General features: G+C 34.5%; 4 protein-coding genes across 4 annotated transcripts in view; 1 reads left to right on the plus strand and 3 right to left on the minus strand.

Moving 5' to 3' along the window:
- Fili (Fish-lips) overlaps positions 1-20014 on the plus strand; it is a 233661-nt gene that overhangs the window by 138488 nt on the left and 75159 nt on the right. The gene's annotated exons all lie outside the window — the stretch shown is intronic.
- On the minus strand, positions 12275-13078 carry LOC138855619 (uncharacterized). Its single transcript, XM_014230299.3, has 2 exons — positions 12945-13078; positions 12275-12876 (listed from the first exon to the last, which is right to left on the minus strand). The coding sequence occupies exons 1-2, from the start codon at positions 13002-13004 to the stop codon at positions 12373-12375; spliced, it is 564 nt and encodes a 187-aa protein (XP_014085774.2). The 5' UTR covers positions 13005-13078; the 3' UTR covers positions 12275-12372.
- On the minus strand, positions 13508-14300 carry LOC106614516 (uncharacterized). The gene is made up of 2 exons (XM_014230298.3): positions 14195-14300; positions 13508-14128 (listed from the first exon to the last, which is right to left on the minus strand). The coding sequence occupies exons 1-2, from the start codon at positions 14252-14254 to the stop codon at positions 13625-13627; spliced, it is 564 nt and encodes a 187-aa protein (XP_014085773.1). The 5' UTR covers positions 14255-14300; the 3' UTR covers positions 13508-13624.
- On the minus strand, positions 15275-16252 carry LOC106614514 (uncharacterized). The gene is made up of 2 exons (XM_014230296.3): positions 16145-16252; positions 15275-16082 (listed from the first exon to the last, which is right to left on the minus strand). The coding sequence occupies exons 1-2, from the start codon at positions 16202-16204 to the stop codon at positions 15579-15581; spliced, it is 564 nt and encodes a 187-aa protein (XP_014085771.1). The 5' UTR covers positions 16205-16252; the 3' UTR covers positions 15275-15578.

Below are 20014 nucleotides of genomic sequence, written 5' to 3' on the forward strand. Positions count from 1 at the left end.
AGTAATTTTAATGCATTTGTTAATGGTCAACAATAATCGTAAATCTTCTCCTACATTAATCATGTCACCAAAGTCAAGCTGCAGATAGGCCAGAGTAATAACAATATTGAGAATGAAATAAGCAAACATGTGGTATTTTATATGTAGATGAAGTATGGAAGCTGTACATTGTATTTAAAAAGGATTGTATCGCTACTATCGATGTACCCAATTGTGATGAGGATTTTAGAGTAACTCGTTGAATATAGGGAAGTCATAGAAAGATGATTTGAGGATGAAATTAGAGAAGAAAAGTAGAACGGCAGATATTTGATATGCAGTATTATATCTATCCAAGAAGTTACTCATTTGTCAGACCCCGACATCGGATCACTATAGCATATTGCTGCCATACAAACTGAACTATCAAAAGCAAGTTCTTGTATGTAATCCTTTTTATTTGTGAAGGGTATTATAGCATCGATGGAAGTTAACGTTTTTTCTTATATTTTTCTATCTTGTTACTACCAATATGGAAAAAGCAAGTTTGAGATTCGATTTCTGGAGTAAGCGGTATAGTTTTTTACTTGACAATACCGCGTTTAACTTATTTATTTAGTCATCCAAAATATTAAGGTTAAGATGGACCTCGAAGAAAGATCATACTTCCGCAAAGCGATCATTGACGTTTTCCGTATCTCAAGTTTTCTAAAACAAGCAGATGAAAATGTAGTTTTAAAAGGTCTCTCAAAGTTCTCAAAGCAGAGAAAAAATTTATATTAATAATGCTTTAACTACCCACTCGTGCTCAAATACTTGGAGCCTTAGACGATCTCCTTCTGCATAATACTTGTAATATATGTAATAATGAAAAAGTCACATAGTAAGGTTGATTTTGAGTTTCTCACTGCAGAGCATACCTCTAATGTTACTGTAATATTTAACTTTGATACATTCAGGCACCACATCGAGTACTCAAAACCACTAATTTCTAACAGAAAATTGGTCGAAGCCCCAAAAGGAAGATTTAATTTTTACCTGCTAGACAGCTGACAACTCCAGTCATATAATGGAGAGAGTTAATTAGAAGCATACACAATCTAATTCTGTCTCACAAAGGATGCCAAAACTATCTAACATCAACTAAGTAAATCTCAAGTATTGTAACCGGAGTCTCCATCCATTTAATGCAGTTTAAAATTCTGCAAAAATTTATTCAGTTTTATAAAAAATATATGCACCACCAGCATTAATGCTTAAAGCTCTTCAAGGGAATATAGTGTGCTCTAGATTCCTTCATATACTCGTAAATATTTCTGTCCATATGTGTATGTATAGTAGTATGTACATTTATGCACTTGTGTTTGGCTACGATAGTGTGCCAACGATTTAGTTGGCCTGTCGATTACTAGCAAATCACTCGGTGATGCAAACAATAGCAAAAGCTCAAATGCAAACAGACTTTCGAGCTTACACAAGCAAATACTTACACATATTTCTATGTATTCATGTAAACTATTTGCTTAGATCTACAAGCAATATATAATATATCTCTTCCTGACAGCAAATAGAGTTCAAAGAAATATATAGCTGTGTGGGTATATTTAACTATATATGTACAAGTATATATAAGATACACAACATAGAAAGCACTTTTACTGTTTTTGTGATACACATAAAAGCTTCCACATTGCACTTACACTCGCCACTATTTGCTTAGAAGCTCTAGCAGCTGGCACCTAAGTAAATAGTTTTCTATGTATCAAAGTGCCAATATTTAGTATTGTGTGTGTATGTGAATTAACTCATCTGTATACACTTGCCTGCCCATTGAAGCGCTAACAATGAGTTCAGCGTCACTTCACTTTGACAAGCAAATCGCTAAAAATCATTTCCTAAGCGGCTGAAGTGACAGAACTGAGTGGTTGGCAGTATTATTGTTATGGATGTTGTATATATCAGGTTTATGATTGGTATAAATATTTTTATTTTCTCCATACTCTACTTATACGTGTTTGTATTTATAAGCGCTGTCTGTTCAAAATGATCAATTTCAGTGCGACGTTTTCAGGTTGCATCATGCTTTAAAATTGATACGCATATGAAGCGTACAAGAATTTGAGAATGTGACATGCAAGGGATTGCAAATGAAATTGTCCGACTCAGGTTAATGGACCCGTGTCGCAATGAGCGATATATATATATATATAAGGTTGTCAAATATCTCCCTTCCCTCCCTTTTTTTGCTCTTCATTCAATGTTTTATAAAAAGTGTTACAGTGATCGGATTTAGTTAAAATATGCGCCGTTTTGTTCGATGATCTGTTTCCATCTAGACGGCAACTTCATAATACCTTCCTCGTAGAAGCCCCCCTCCTTATTTGCGAAGAATTCGGACAGCCACTTTTCACAAGCCTCTTTTGAGTTCAACTTCACACCACCAAGGGCATTCGCCATGGACAGGAACAGGTGGTAATCACTTGGCGCTACGTCCGGGCTATATGGTGGATGCGATAAAACCTCCCATCCGAGCTCCCGTAGCTTCTGACGAGTCATCAACGAAGTGTGTGGTCTGGCGTTGTCCTGGTGGAACACTACACCCTTCCTGTTGGCCAATTCTGGACGCTTCTGGTCGATCGCCTGCTTCAAGCGGTCCAGTTGTTCGCAGTAGATGGTAGAATTAAGCATCTGGCCATATGGGAGCAGCTCATAGTGGATGATTCCCTTCCAATCCCACCAAGCACACAGCAAAACCTTCCTGGCCGTCAATCCCGGCTTGGCCACTGTTTGGGACGATTCACCGGCCTTCGACCACGACCGTTTTCGCTTGATATTGTCGTATGTGATCCATTTTTCGTCGACAGTCACCATCCGCTTCAAGAATGGGACGAGTTCATTCCGTTTCAGCAGCATATCGCAGGCGTTGAATCGTTCCAGAAGGTTTTTTTGCGTCAAATTATGCGGCACCCAAACATCAAACTTTTTTTTGTCTCCAGCCTTCTGCAGATGGTTCAAAATGGTTTGGTGACTAACTCCCATCTCTTGGGCGATGTCACGAGATGCCATATGCCGGTCTAACTCGATGTATTCCATGATTTGATCGATATTTGTCGTCACAGGTCTTCCGCCGGCTGGCTTATCCATGGTGTCGTTTTCACCGGCTCTGAATCGTCGAAACCATTCCTCCGCGGTTCGAAGTGATAGAGTACCATCCCCCAAAACACCATTAACCTCACGGAACGTTTCTCTAGCGGATTTGCCTTTAGCGAAGGAAAACTTTAAAATAGCGCGAATTTCGGCGTTAGTGAACTCCATGTTTACACGTCTATAACTGTTGAACGCAATATCCAAACTAATCATGCATAGCGTTGTTTTGTAGGTTATGTCAAGACCTTTCAAATTATGTATAGTGTTGCCAGATACGAGCTCTATAGCGCTTTGTACATACCGCGAAATTCAAAAGACAAAAAAGCGGAAGGGAGAAATTTGACAACCTGTGTTTAATAAGCAGGGTTTAATAAGACTTCGCTTGACGTTCAACAAGCTTACTTCATAGTGGATGCCTTCTTAGTATAGTTACGCAATACTAAGTTTTTTTTTTTTTTGTGAATATGTTTTATTTGCAATCTATTTTTAAAAATAATAAGCAAATTAGATAAAAAATATCAGACTTATATTATTCGATCTCCAGTGAGATCAATAACAATATACAATACACCATATGTTCTTATTTCATGTGTTTATATACAAAACTGTAAAATACATTTAATATCGTAGTAATATATTTAATAACATAGTTTTGTACACAATTTCTAAAGGGCAGATCTAGAATATGTTGTCTTGTGGGTCTAAAAGTTGCATTGCTGTCATCTAATAACATAACTGCACATCGTAGGGCCATATACGTTTTAGTTTGGCTTTATACAGTAGCAATTTATTTCTAAGATGTAACGGCGATTTATGTCCGAGTAGCCAATAAAGTTGTTAGTTCTTGGGTTGTATGTGCTCTTTCCATGCTAAACGTTAGTCCAAGTACATGTCGAGGTATTAAATGCTCTCACTTTTAGGAATCGTATTGCCACTTTAAAGCAACGGAGTTCTGTCGCTTCGGCTTAATTCAAATAAAACATGTTTAGATTTACTCACGTTTGCCCTCATTTTCCAGCAATCTAGTCTGTATCTTTTTTAATTTTTTATGTATCAAGTTAGTTGTCTCAGTTGGAGTCTGGCTTGAGAACAATAGAGCAGTGTCATCGGCCTAATTAGCAAGCAACACATTTTCAATTTCTGGTATGTCAGATGTAAAACTGATTTAAAATACAGGACCAAGCACTCTGCCCTGCGGTACTCCAGCATTCATGTATCTTGTTTTAGACGTTTCGTCATTTATCTTTACATAAAATCACGTATCCATTAAATAGGACTAGATAAACTTGCGAGAAGAATATATTTTTAAATTTAAATAATAGAACATGTAGCCCAACTTTATCGAATGATTGGTGTATATCCAAAAATGCAGCTGAACAGTTTTTTTTACGTTCTGAGGAGTCAGCAATGTATTCAACTACACGATGGCATTGTTCGGGTGTACCGTGATATCGGCGAAACCCATATTGATGTTTTGGTATGACCCTATTCTCATTTAGTATTGGTAATCCCCTACTCAAAAATATTTTTTTAATTATTTTGGAGAATAGATACAACAAACTGATTGGTCTATAAGAAGCGATTTCGTTTTCGGTTATATCTGCTTTGGGTATCTTTCCAATTTTAGCACACTTCCACTGAGCAGGGAAATGATTATAGATAACTGTAAGAAGTATAATTCCTTTCTGAGGTAAGCAATTAGCTATTTTGGCATCCACTTTGTCATTCTTGTTAGAAAATTTCTTGATTTCGGTACGTATTTCCGCGGGCGTAAAAGTTTCATTGGCAAAAACAGTTGACATTGGGTCAAGAAGTTGTAATATTTCAGCATTATGGTTGCTGCTACCAAAAGAGGCGTTGCTTCGAGGTATTTACCGTACGCATTTGCTTTTCTTTTGTCTGTTTTACTCCAAACATTATTACTGTCTTTAATAAGTAGTACATTTCTTTTTTTAGGTAAATTTTGTTTTAGATATTTTATAGTATTCCATATCTTATGTTCTTCATTATTTCTATAAAAACTCTCAACATATTCAGAGCTCGATTTATTTATGAAATCTTTACAATTTTATTTTAACTCCTTTGTTTCTTTATTTAGAGCAATTTTGTCAATTTGATTTCTACTGGCTTGCCTTTTCGTATACGTTTCGAACATTTTCGTTGCTCAGAAATAATTAATGTGTTGTAGCTGATTGCAACTGGCGAGTGCAGCTTATATAATATCTTCAGAGCTAACTTTATAATACATTTATAAAGAGGTTTATCCTTTGGGTTTGGACTACGTGAGCCCCACCAGGGATACTTAGCGATGTAATCATCTCCCACAAAAAGTCTAGAGCCGATAGACCTAAAAAAATGTCGTTTTCAGAAGTTGTTATATTATGCTTTGTTATAATTTGCCATGTCTTAAATATGTAAAGCATTATTGTAAGTTTTTATTTATATTCGTATTTACACAGTGGGAGAAATGGCCAACTGGCGGCGCTTTGTTAATAACTTCGGACAAAATAATACATTTTAGGTGTAATGTTATTTATAAAATTTATTAGTATTAACTTGACTTTATCAATTAATTTCATTAAATTCTTGTTTTTCTTAAATTTTTTTACATACAAAATATGTATATGAAAAATATAAAAAAGTACCAGTTCTGGCAGTATTTCCGCTGTTTGTATTCTCTGAACCCTTCATTGGAATGTCCACCAATATACCCATTTCTTTTCACAGTTCAAGTTTTCTTCTTTGTTCCTTCAACAATGTCCTTACTTTCTCCACGAACTTGCCATTTTTTTATTGGTAGTCTGCAGGCGATATTAATTATGCACTCGAAACACCGTATTCAAGCATGTAGTGTTAATAATTCATATTCGTACAAATTGTCCTTCTTTTGCCGCAGCCGAAACAAATTCAAATTGTTTATTAATCTTGGAGTCGCCCCACAAATTCCGCAAGCCAGTGATGATGATTCTGCTTTGGCATTGAATACTTTTCCGTCAAATGGAATTCATGTTCTACTTGCAAACGATTCAATATTGTAATACCTGTGCTGTGCCAAATTAAAAAAAGGGTTCGTTTCGAGATCTAATAATTACAATTAAACCAGTAATCCAAATAAAAAATTGTAAAAATAAAATATTTTGTGGGAACGAACTTTATACTGTAAAAAGGCGTGAAAATAATAAATGAACTTGCTGAAAAATATGTTAAATTTGAAAGCTCACAGGTGGGCGAATATTGAGAGCAAAACAAAATAAAGAAAACCCAACAATCCATTTAAAAAAATTAAAGAAATTTGGCGGGATTCGAAAATATATGATTTCACTAAAACGCCGCCAAATTTGCAATTTCTGCCACTTTGCGGAGGTTTATATTGATGGCGCTTGAATTGGTTCAAGTGATATTTGATACAATATTTAATTAAGACAGCACAGCCAGCATGAGCTCTGTTAATTGGATGATTAGAAGCGACTTGTCATAATTTTTTATTTGTAAATATGTTTTATTAGTGAAGTGTGTTTCTGATACTAACATTATGTCAATGTAATTTTTAATTAAAAAATATTTTAATTTCTCGGATGTGACGGGATAAGCCATTAACATTTCATATTACTAATTTTAAGTTCACTTGTACAGCGTGTTAATAAGTAAAGAAATCATGTTAAGTAGTCCGTTTGTTAATTATATTTGTTTTGCTAGTAGCTGTTCAATTTTTTTCATCGTATTTTGTTCATTCTTCTCATTTTGTTCATTTTTGACATTACCTACATTAGAATAAGTCTGATCAGGGTTGTTATTTATCTCATTGTTATTTTAATTTTATTTAGGTAACCCATTACTTAAGCTAGAGAAGATTTGTTGGTCTATTTGATTTTACTCTCTTCTATTTTTTGCTAAGCTGGTTTCGTAAGCAATGTATACATGTGGTTAATGTGCCTCTGAGTTAAGTGCATTGTACGGCGGTGGCTTTGGAGCAGCACTTCTGTTTCGTTCGCTGACACATGCTCATATTTTGTTGAAAAGTTTTGCCACTCTGCTTCCGATCCATTCATTCTACAATGCTATTCAGGGATGTTGCTAGTCAATATTAAGTTTCTTCTTTTCTATTTTATTTATACTTATGATTTTTAACAAAATATATTCACTCTCACTAATATAGATAATACACTTGATGATAAAACACGTCAGGTATCAAGCTCAGTCAATTAACGACCATACTAATAAGTTGAAACAATGGCTGACTTCGAAAACGCCAATTGCAATAATAATAATAATAACCCAACGATTACCCTCCTCCCTTCCAACCGACGCGAGGGGCGCAATCCGCATACGTGCGGAATTAGCCGAGTCAGAAAAGGCAAGAGAGTTTTTTAAGTGTTGAGATCTAAAACTGCTCAGCTACAGAAACAAAAATTTCAACAGCTAAGATCTAAAGTTACAATATAATAAATTGTTACATTTTCATTTATTAAGAGAAAACAATAAAGTCTTTTTAATTTTGAAAAGTGAGTCAGATAAGTCAAATGTGCTGGAATGAGAATTAAAATCATGACATATACGGCAGAATGGCTCGTTTAGTTCAAAATTAGATCTACAGGATTTTAACAGTAAAGGTCTAAACTGCCTCGAAAGGCGAACCGGGATATTAAATTTAATTTCAGACAGGAGAAAAGAACTGCAAACAGTTCCATTCAAAAGTTTCACTAAAAATATTATGCCAAGCCTTTCCCTACGACTAGAAAGTGTAGGTAGATTAATAAGTTTTCAACGACTAGTGTATGGAGGTAGACTTACCCTAGCATCCCATCGGAAATGCGCTAAGGCGAAAAGTAAAAATTGTTTTTGAACCGACTCTAACTTGTCAGAATGGATTTGGTAGCTAGGGTTCCATACCACAGAGCCATATTCCAATATAGGTCTAACCAAAGTTGTATAAAGTGTTTTAGTAATATACGGATCTTTAAATTCTTTAGACCAACGTTTAACAAAACTGAGAACAGCTTTTGCTTTCAAGACCATGGTATCAATATGAAGACTGAAATTAAGCTTAGGGTCCATATTAACTCCCAAATCAACATAGTTAAAAACTTGCTCCAGAATATGGTGTTTTATTACATAAGAAGAGTGGTGCACAGATCTACGGGAAAAGCACATCATCTTACATTTATTCAGATTCAATGGCAAATCATTTCTATCACACCATGCAACCAAATTGTTTAAATCTGTTTGCAACAGACACCTTTCCTCAGTTGAAGTGTAAATCATACACTTTATTACAAAGCTTTACGTCGTCAGCGTATAATAAAATTTTTGAGAATTCTATTACTGAAGAGATATCGTTAATAAACAACAAGAACAGAAGGTGTATCCTCAAATATCACTCGTTGTGTTCTATTATAAAGATAGGAAGCCAGCCATTAAAGGAATCTTGGCTGAAAGCCCAGCAGATCAAGTTTATGTATGAGAATCGAGATATTTACTTTATCGAAAGCTTTGCTAAAGTCTGTGTATATAACATCCGTATGGTTATGTTCCCTAAAACCCAATGATACATGGCTTACAAATTCAAGTAAGTTTGTTATAGTCGAATTCCCTTTACGAAATCCATGCTGAGATGAGGAAATTAACGGAGAAATCGAAAAGGTTATATGGTCAGTGATGATAGCTTCAAAAAGTTTAGGTATAACTGATAGTTTTGCGATACCTCTATAGTTTTCAATGTTGGATCTAAATCCACTTTTCTGCAAAGGGATTATAAATGACTGTTTCCATATTAAAGAAAATATACCGTGTTTAAGAGAGGAATTTAAAATCCTTGTCAAAGGCAAGTAAATATATTTGGCACTATTTTTTAGGAAGCATGAGAGTTTCATGTCTGGGCCATAACTAAGAGACGGTTTTAACTTATTTAAAGTAAGTAGGGCGTCTTCTTCAGAAATAATTAGAGCGTTAATTAAAGTATTCGAACACAGCACGTACTGGAAGAATTATTACAGTAGTTTGACTTGAAAAATTCTGCAAACATAGTGGACATAATATCATTGTCACTTGAAATGATAGATTTGTATTTCATTGCGGACGGAAATTTGGAAATCCTGCGTTTGGAGTTGACGAAATCATAAAACGATTTTGGATTACTTACAATATTTCTTTTTACTTTATTTAAGTAATTATTATAACATTTTTTGTTTAGGTCAAAATATTGTCGACGCAATAGAGAATATTTAGAATAGTCGACAAGTGAACCGGTTTTTTTAAAATGTTTAAAGGCTCGAGATTTTCTGTTTTTCAATTTATATAACTCTTTCGAGAACCACGGACTTATAGTTTTGCTTTTATTAACAATTACTATTGGAACATACTTTTCAAATAATTTCATAATAATGTTATTAAAATGAGAGACACTCAATTCAATGTCACCATTATAATTTGGTCATGTTATTGTAGAAAGTGCTGTATTTAACCTTTTAAAATTAGCTTTTGCAAAGTTAAACCGAGTACAGAAGCACGAAGTTTGATGATTATTATCCCGTACAATGCCTGAGGTTTCGACAGATATTTCCAAAGCAGGATGATATGAGTCCTCTGGTAGAACAAGAGGATTACTCTGAATAACGGAACACTTTGCAGAGGTATCAACGTATACTAAATCTAAGCATTTACCAAATTTATTTGGAATCAAATTTATTTGGTTCAGACCCAACTCGGACATTTTTTCGAAAAACTCATTAAAACATGACCGATTGCAAATCGGCACGATATAGTCATCGAAAGGTTTCCACGAAGCACACGGTAAATTGAAATCACCTAATACAATTATTGAATCTGCATTATTTGCCATCGAGGTAGCACTATTTATTAAAGAAGCATGATGCATGTATACAGATAAGTCCGAATGGGGTGGTATATAAGATAGGGTTAAATAAATAAAGCAACTATTAACGTATACTCTAATACATTTAAATTCAAATGAGTCGGTCCCTGGAACAAGAATATTTTCAGATGGGATAGAGGAATGCACGGCAAATAGAACACCTCCACCGATTCTGTTCAGTCGATCACATCTAAAAATTTGAAATTCGCTGTTTATAATCTCATTATCAAAAATGTGAGGTTGTAACCAAGTTTCTGTAAATCCAATTATATGGAAATTAAAATTGGAACTGTTCAAATACAAGTCAGTTAATTTTGTATTAAGACCTCTAACATTTTGATAATAAATGCTTAGCGAATTTCTACCAATCAGTTTTTTATATCGGTGGTTGCTTTTGGTAATTTAACAATGTTTTCCTCAGTTTGACTTCTAAGTTTAGGTTTAAATTCGCGTACAAAAGCCCCAGGTGGCCAGAATGAACTATCTAAGATCTTTTTGAATGTTTCAAGAGATACGTCTATTTTAAAGGATGATATACTTCTATCATAATTGAAGTTAAATTTACGTATATTGATATCATCGATTTTTAAACGTGATGAAATGTAAGATTTAATGTCCTCCACCAAGGTATCTTTGGAAAGTCAAGAAATAAATATAGACTTTTTAGGTGGAATAACTATCAAATTATTAACTGATGCTACTAAGTTAATAGGGGGAGCCTATGGAATTGTGTGACAATTATTACTATTAGATAGAGCTTTTGGAGAATTGAGCTCTTTGGAAGTTGACGGCTTATCACCTTGAGGGCAATGTATATGAACAAATTATAATGTTCTGTAATGCATTCTGTACGTCATATTATCAACACATCATTTTGCAATGATGCCTGTTGTCGCACAAAAACGATGTATAAATACTGTAGTCATACTGTATCGATAATTTGCAGTACTACGTTTCCGAAGTTAGCCAATTTGCTAATGTTTCGGTAGCTCCCCCGCTTACTACTGAAATCCATGTATTCAGTGTTGCTGGAAACAGCAATGCTCTCGTGGTAATGAGAATTAAAGTTTCGTTCAGGGTTCTACAAGTGCTATGTCCAAGTTAAAGCTACAATCCGTTTATTCTCACCCAATATTGGAGTAGATTGTAAGTCTGATATAGATCTGCTGATACTATAACTAAAAAATTATCGATGTGAGCACAAGTATAAGATTCACACCCTGAAGTACAAACATCAGATATGAAAAAAAAATTATTTTAAACTATTTAGGTTTGCTCTTCGACCATTTCTGAAGCCAGACTTAATTATAATTTTAATTTTAATCACTTTTTTTATAAACCTCGGGAAATTGGAAAATTTTCCTGCTCAACGAATCATTTTACCGAACACGCTGAAATATGATTTATTTAAACATTGCTTTGCTCGCATTGTTTGATTACCAGTTCTTTCAAAAATCAAACGTAAATCATTCAAGTTCTTTCTTTTTTACATTATTCTTCCCAACCAAATAGCTTTACTTACGATCTTCCACTTTCATCATCAGTGACCCACTCCCAACATTAATACCATCCTTGAAAATATTCGTTTTCGCTTTTATAGTGTCAAGTGATCCATGAGTTGGCCAGTAGTAATATTCACCTTTCGGCAGGGGACACAAACCCTCTTCAGGTATATTTGGAAAATAAATGACGGTTGTATCACACGAGCGAAATAGGTTCTCAAACCATCGCAAATGGGAATACGCCGACCGATAATTTTAGCGTTATTCGCATACAGTAGAGTTTTCTGCAAGTCATCCATCTAAAATCACTTTTCATTTACAAGGTGAAACATGCTTAATTTATATACCGTTTTAATTAAAGGATACTTGTATAATTCTAAATTCATAACAGTGAAGCAAGATGCGGAGTGCGCTACCACGGTTTGAAGTGTTCTGCGTTCGAAGCCGGAAATATTAAGATTATTAACAGATTTTTCAATTTTTTTTTCTTTACTTTGACTTAGGAACTCTTCTTTCAAATATTCAGGGAGTGCCGTATTTCGAAACGGCTGTAAATTACAAGTTACTTTTCAATTTCAATTTGTAAGCTACGAGACTTTGCGCGAGCCTCAATGACCAAAAATTAATATGCTGAGGCTCAATCGCTTGGATGATATTATCAGGCTAATTACTGTATAGATTTATATTTTCCATCGGTTATGTGTATGAATTCTCAATCATATTTCAAAATCTGGTAATAACTATACATATATGAAAAGAAAAAAATACTTAGATATTGCTTTACACGTATTGTTTATTACCAGTTTTTTCAATAATAATTTGGATATCATCAAGTTCTTTCTTTCCTACATTTTTTTTCAAAACTAAATAGCTTCACTTTCGCTCTTCCACTTTCATCTGCAGTGACCCTCCGCCAACATTAATACCATCTTTGAAAAAATTCATTTTCGCTTTTATAGTGCCAAGTGGTACATGAGTTGGCCACGTGTCGGTGTTTAATGATATATTTTTAAAGTAATATTCACCTTTCGGCACGGGACACAAACCGTCTTCAGGTATGTAAGGGAAATCTGTGTTCTCACCATGTATAAATGACGGTTGTATCACACGAGCGAAATAGGTTTTGAAACCATCGCAAATGGGAATACGCGGCACGCCTAAAGGTAAAAGCTTCAAATTATCATCACCTTGTTGAGCTGAGAAAATTTCTACACTAATCATAAATTGTTCGTTGTCCATATCTTCCAAAAACTTCAAAGTTCCATTTAAGCTACGTTGACGACCGATAATTTTAGCGTTACCCGCATAAAATAGTGTTTCCTGCAGGCCATCATAATGCTCGAAACGCTCACTTGTCACCGTGTAAGTTTGGTCAGCCTTAAATAGTTTTGAAGATTTTATGATAATTGGTTTGTATTATCCACATAACATCACTTTTCATTTACCTCCGCAAATTTCATGCACACACTAAATACCGTTAAAATGATGCCCACGTTGAACTTCATTCTGCAACGTATGCGATTTAGTCGTGAGGATGCCTATGTATCTGTGAATTTAGAACTATTGTTGAAGTTTGTCATTGGCTGCGTGTCATTTATAGGATTTTCCAAATGTTGTAAAAATCTCAGATAATATCTGAACAAGGTGAAACATGCTTAATTTATATACTGTTTTAATTAAGAGATATAAATCTGAATTCATAACACTGAAGCAACATGTTGAGTGCGCTACCACAGCTCGAAGTGCTCTGCGTTCGAAGCCGCATATATAAAGATTATCGACAGATTTTTAAAAAATTTTTTGTTTATTCTGACTTAGGAACTCTTTTATCAAATCTACAGAGAGTGCCGTATTTCGAAACGACTGTAAATTACAAGTTACTTTTACGCAACTCGTAAACTACGAGACTTTGCGCGAGCCTCAATGACCAAAAATTAATCTACTGAGGCTCAATCGCTTGGATGATATTATCAGGCTAATTATTGCCCCTAAAAAGTATAGAGCTATATTTTCGATTTTAAATATTTCTTTTCTCTAATTTTTTTATTACAAGGTTTTTTAAAAAGTAAATGGTAAATCAATCAAATTCTCTAGTTTTTACATTTTTCTTTAAAGCAAAATGGCTTCACTTACGATCTTCCACTTTCATCTGCAGTGACCATGCTCCTACATTAATTCTGTCTTTGAAAAAAGTCATTTTCGTTTTTAAAATGCCACGTGGTACTTGAGTAGGCCACGTGTCGGAGTTTAATATCAAATTCTTAAAGTAATATTCCCCTTTCGGCAGGGGACACAAACCCTCTTCAGGTATATTAGGAAAATCTGTATTCTCACCTTGTACTAAAGACGGTTGCACTATTTGAACAAAATAGGTTTTGAGACCATCGCAAATACGAATACGCGGCACTCCCATGGGTAAAGGCCTCAACTTATCATCACCATGTTGAGCGGAGAACATTTCTACACTAATCATAAATTGTTCGTTCCCCATATCTTCCAAAAATTTCATTGTGCCATTTATGCTACGTTGACGACCGGTAACTTTCATGTTATCCGCATAAAATAAAGTTTTCTGCAGACCGTCGTAATGCTCGAAACGATCATTTGTTACCATGTAAGTTTGTTCAGCCTGAAATAGTGTTGGAGATTTTATGAGTGGGTTTTTATAATCCATATACAATCACTTATCATTTACCTCCGCAAATCTCTTGCACACACAAAATACCGATATAATGATGCCCAAGTAATATTTCATTCTGCAACGTATGCGTTTTAGTCGTGCGGAGACACCTATCTGTGATTTCAGAACTATTGTTCAAGTTTATCATTGGTTGCGTCTCATTTATAGGATTTTCGAAATGTTGTAAAAATCTCAGATAATATCTAAACAAGGTGGAACATGCTAAATTTATATACTGTTTTAATTAAGAGATATAAATCTAAATTAATTACACTGAAGCAAGTTGTAGAGTGCGTTACTACGGCTCGAAGTGTTCCCTCGTCCGAAGGCGGAAATATAAAGACTCATCGACAGATTTTTTCAAATTTGTTTGTTTTTTTCTGTCTTAGGAACCTTTCTTTTCAATATTGAAAACTTTATAGAGTGTACTGAGGAAGTACACTGAAGGCTGTTTATTACAAGTTACTTTTACGCAACTAGTAAACTACGACACTCTGCGCCAAAAATTAATCTGCTAAGGCTCAATCGTCTAGATGAGATTGTCAAGTTATGTGAGGTTTAATATTGCCCCTAAAAATTTTAGAGTTATATCGACCCAGACTTTGGGTTCCACAATGCGTATTGTGATTAAGTTTGCACCTGGCATCGAAGACCAATGAAATAAATATACTTCTATGAGCTAAGGTTCACAAATAATGTCGAAGTAGGTAGATCTTACGAGATTGTATTGAGGTATTGGTACAGAGTCCAATAAACGGTCGATGGAGTGCACATTAACACTACAATATGTTGAGACAGGTTTATTCATAAAAAAGTAATGAAAACAACAAATTCAAAATAAATATGATATTTTGAAATTAGTACTCAGATTCCACCGTGCTTGTAGGAAGAACTCCGCAGTTAGGGTGGAAAAACTGATATTTCACAATCAAGTACCTTAATAATTTCTTCAGGTATGAGTTGATCTGAATAAATCAAAAGTCTTATTGCATGAATATGTATTTCTAAATAATTTTTATATATCTATCGATATTTTCAAATGTGCTATTAAAAGTTGTTGAAAACAAGATCCAGAAAATAAAAATAGTTGAAGACTTCGATATCAGCTAATACTTGTATTTTACTCTGTTCGGCGGTATTATAAACATTTCTGTCTACAAACTACGACGAAAACGAACAATAAAAAGGCTGCCAAGCACCTATATATATTCTCTATTAACTAATGAGATGTAACAAAATTTATTTATTATAACAAAAATTATTGTTAACTTGTTCGAAAAAATTTTATTATGAATTATAATAACTTTAAAAACCACAACAAAATACCTGCTTAAAATTAGACATTACTTCTTATGTAGAGACAGAGAGAGAGAGAGATATTTTTTAATTTGCTCATTTCTCACTCCCGATCTTCGACTCTTATTATCACAAAAATGCCTCCAACATTTATTTCGTCTTTGAAAAATGTTAATTTCGCTTTCAACAGCCCACGTGGTATTTGGTTTGGCCAAGAGTCTGTGTTCATATCCAAATTTTTTACATAATAATCACCCTTCGGTAAAGGACACAAACCCTCTTCGGGTACAAATGGAAAGTTGGTATTTTCACCCTCAACTAATGACGGTTGCAACAATTTCGTATATAAATCTTTGATGCCCTCACAAACAGGCGTACGTGGCACGCCCATTGGCAATTGCTTATATTGACCATCACTTTGTGGTGAGGAGAAAATTTCTACTTGGAACTTATAATGCTCACTAAACATGTCTTCGCCAAAAGTCACACTGCCATTGATGAAACGCTGACGTCCGACAACTTTCAAATCGCTCATATCAACGAATGTCTCTTTTAAACCCTTGAAATATTCTAACCGCTCATTCTTAACGGTGTATGGTTGTTCGGCCTGAAATAATTTGAAGTATGTAAGAAAAGTGAATTTGGAAACATTTATTACTATTTTTATACCTTCACAAAACCGTTCAACACACAAATTATAATCAAAATTGCGCTCTGGCAGAACTTCATGCTGGGTAGAATTTTGTTCTCGTTGTGATGAAATTATGCATACGATCATTGCTCACATAGTATTTATAGGTTCTATGGTAGTGACCGAATCGCAGATATTACAGAAAACATGAAAATTACGTTTGAAATCGTGTCTCACATGTAATTGCGTTACATCAATTTATATTACAGCTTTTACATTTATCTGTCATCTGTGTAGGAATTGCAAAAATTTAAATTATATGTAAAACAATTTATAGCAGAGGATAAAGCAGGGTGATGGTCATAACATTATAAAAAGTATCAAATTAAACTAAAAATATTTTAATTTTTTAGTTTACGTGTGTAATCACTTGATCGCTTTTTAATAAAACCATGGAGTTTTGTTTGTTATCAGATTGGGTAATGACTTTGTAATACCGACAAGGCATGTTTAGTGCATATATGATACGTTTTTAAAAGTATATATACAATTGTATATATAACACCATATATTGATATATATATATATATATATATATGTATATTTGCTAATTTATCTTCAGTAACCATTCCAAAAACAAAAAAGCTTGTTGTTTCTTAAACATCTACCGCTGTCACAAACAGTTAACACTATACAGATTCGTTGAAAAGTTTCTGCTCTCGAAATGAAAAAAATACTGTTTTTGGTACGAAACATGTTTTTTTATTCAATATAATCGCCCTAAACTTCAATCCGCTTATTCCAATGACTCTCCAATAATTTTATGCCATACCTGTATTGAGTTTGTTTGGCTGTAAAAGATTCTTTATTCGACGTAAAACGCTTTACAAGAAAGAATTGTTTCACGTTTCTGAAAAGGTACTTCACCTGCATTGGAGCTGAGCAACCAGCTGTAAACGTTCTTGTTTCAATTTAAATATGTGTGGAAATATGACCACGTTTAATTTCACCAGCCCAAAATTCAACAGTGCGGTTTGAAGGTGAGGTAGTAGTGGTGCTATTTCTTGGTAAGAACAGAAACTTTGCAACTAAGCTATACTAACTGAGTGTAACATCGAAGCACTTCCTCCTATATTGACCAGCCTTTTCAAAACTGAGATTGCAAAATCTTTTCTTGTCTTAACTTTGGCGAACTATGAGACATAACTGAAATTGACATTAGTCGTCTCAACAAATTTGTGATAGGCTCAAAGCGATTTGGGGGTCCCTTATGTTCTATTTTATAGGAGTGTTATGTATGTTACCAAAACGGACACACGTTCTTAGCATTCCAAGTGTAAGCCCTTCTGGGATCAACCTCTTGACCTAATTTAACATAAGTGTAACCTTGGTTTTTATTAGACGTGTTCACTGAATACCTAACTCTCCCTATTTCTTTTAACTACCCGAGGCGTTAATCCCTATTTGGGCCCTACCATACTTTTGCAGTCGTAAAGTGCTATAGCTGCTTTTTCAACCTAGCGTCTAAGTTTGGTTTCCTGTCCAAAATTAGTCCCAAGGAGCTTGCCTTATCTCCTATTAGCCTGGTACCATTTAGCTCCAACTCGCTTCTTTTCTAAATAGAACAACAATTATTATATTGTTAAAATCCAAAAAAGTGGAGATAACACGCCTACTTGGGGTGTGCCTCTTTGGATCAGATCTGCACATCACATCGTTGAAGCTCCGAGCATTGAAATTGACCTCTCATGAGAATCTGTTCAACTATTTTCTGAGAGGTTCGGAGATATCCAAATCTTTTTCAATCTCTGTTACCTCTGAGCTTCGTGCTGTTTCTGTGGATTTTTCTTCAGAATACGCATGCCGCGAAACAGCCGGTTTGTTTTTTATGTGTATTTCTATTAGTCTTTTCAACGTTTCTAAGAGAAATGAGGAAAGACTAATTGGTCTGAAATCCTTTGGACTTGTATGTGAGCTTTTGCCCTCCTTTGATATATATTTATATCACTTTGAGTTTTCTCTGTAACAAAATATATAGTTTAATTGCAGCCACTCTTCACGATTGGTTACTAACCAGACTATTATTTAGTTCTGGGACTGCTGTAGTTTAGCTAGAATAAACTGCTTCCTACAATCCTTCTGTAAATTTTTGAGCTCGGGAGACCACCATATGGTTCTAATTCTTTCCCTACTATGTGTTATTGGTCAAACTTGACGGCAAGATACCGTGAATTGATCAACGGGGATGTTTAAGTTCTCTTTGTTCTCTGGTTGGAATGGGAGAATCATAGGAATACCCCTCTTTAGCTCTGGCAGGTGCACTTGCCAGTTCTTTTTCCTATGATTCCTGAAATTTTTTACCCTGCCTGCATTTTCTTCAATTATACATTCAATGTAGCAGTGATCTGAAAAGGAGTGTTCGTCAAGAACTCTCCATTGGGTCATTTTATTTATCTGTTTTTCGGACATGAGTGTTATGTTTAATGCTTCCTGTCGGTTGCTTGTTATAAATGTTGACATACTGCCTCAATTGCACAACAAAAGCTTAGTTAATAGTAAATAAATAAAGAGGATAGTTAACCCTTTCGTTGATGTCTGTGCAGCTCTATAGTAGATGGTGTGCGGTAGAGTGGCATTCAAATATAATCGACCACTTGAATGATTCGCTGTCTCATACCAGCTGCGATGGTACTTTCCTCCGCCTTCCTGCTTATCGCTGTGATGTTTTGCTTGCTATAGCTATGTAACATGAAAACGTTAAGGTTTTTCTTTTCCTTACCTTCGCAATTAGCCTTGATTAGTTTCTAGTTCGATGTTTGGGTTCCTTTACTAATGTAGATTCCGACACGAAACTCAGATCTAAATCCTTTATAGCTTTCTCTTTAACGCTTAATTACGATTATACTTGTTTACTAGATATATATAGTAAAATAGAGGCACAGCGTAACTCTTCTGCATTCTTAGCTTCAGGAAATAATTAAGTGTGGTATTTTTCACGAGGATAGTTTGTCCGGTCAAGTTCGACCAAAAAATGAGAGTGAAGTTATATGAATTCACAACAAGCTGGAAATTGGTGAGATTGTTTAAAATATAATTATAAATAAAATTTGAAAATTCCCCATTTTTGCCCTGTATGGAAAAAATTATATTCAAGGTCAAAGGTCACAAATATGATTTTTTGATCGATTTTTTGTAATTTTTTGCTAAACGGTAAGTTCTATCATAAAAATGTCTCAGATCTACTGGCCCTCAGTAACTTAAAGAAGCGTTTCCACAACCTCTATAACATAAAATTGTTTGTCAATGAGTCATTTTGAAGAAGTGTGCAAAAAAAAGGTTTCGGTATTTATTGCTTGCACGTGTCCACTAGTTAAATTGTTAACGTAAACAGTGCATACTTGTATGTCACCTATTGTTTGCTTCTTCGAAATTCTTTAAAGCCTTGCGGGGGTTAGCTTTAAGGAAACAACTTACTTGGTTCATAATCATACGTTTTTTATCATTGTCCTGGAAACATCGCTTTACCAACTGTGTGATAAAACTGGCTTAAAATTACTTCAAAAAGAAAACTAACAACACTAACTTTATTGAACCAATCCTTCTGACGCATTCAAGTAAAAATAGGAACAAGGGAACATACATACATATGTACATGGCTACTTCTATATAAAACTAACCCTAACATAGACCCTTGATAACCTAAAACCACTATAACTTAAAATATTTTGTGTTTCTCTTGGACTTTAACTTATCGAGGTTCTACTGTATTACGGTTCTGGAGGTGTATATATGAGGCGTACTCATGCATATTTTAACGATTACAACTTTTCTAAATTTTTTAATCGTTATATTTCCGAAACAGTGGCTCGTAAGAAAAAAAGGGTTAATACATTTTTTTATAGATAATC

The sequence above is a fragment of the Bactrocera oleae genome, chromosome 4, assembly GCF_042242935.1.
Source record: "Bactrocera oleae isolate idBacOlea1 chromosome 4, idBacOlea1, whole genome shotgun sequence".
NCBI classification, from domain to species: Eukaryota; Metazoa; Arthropoda; class Insecta; order Diptera; family Tephritidae; genus Bactrocera; species Bactrocera oleae.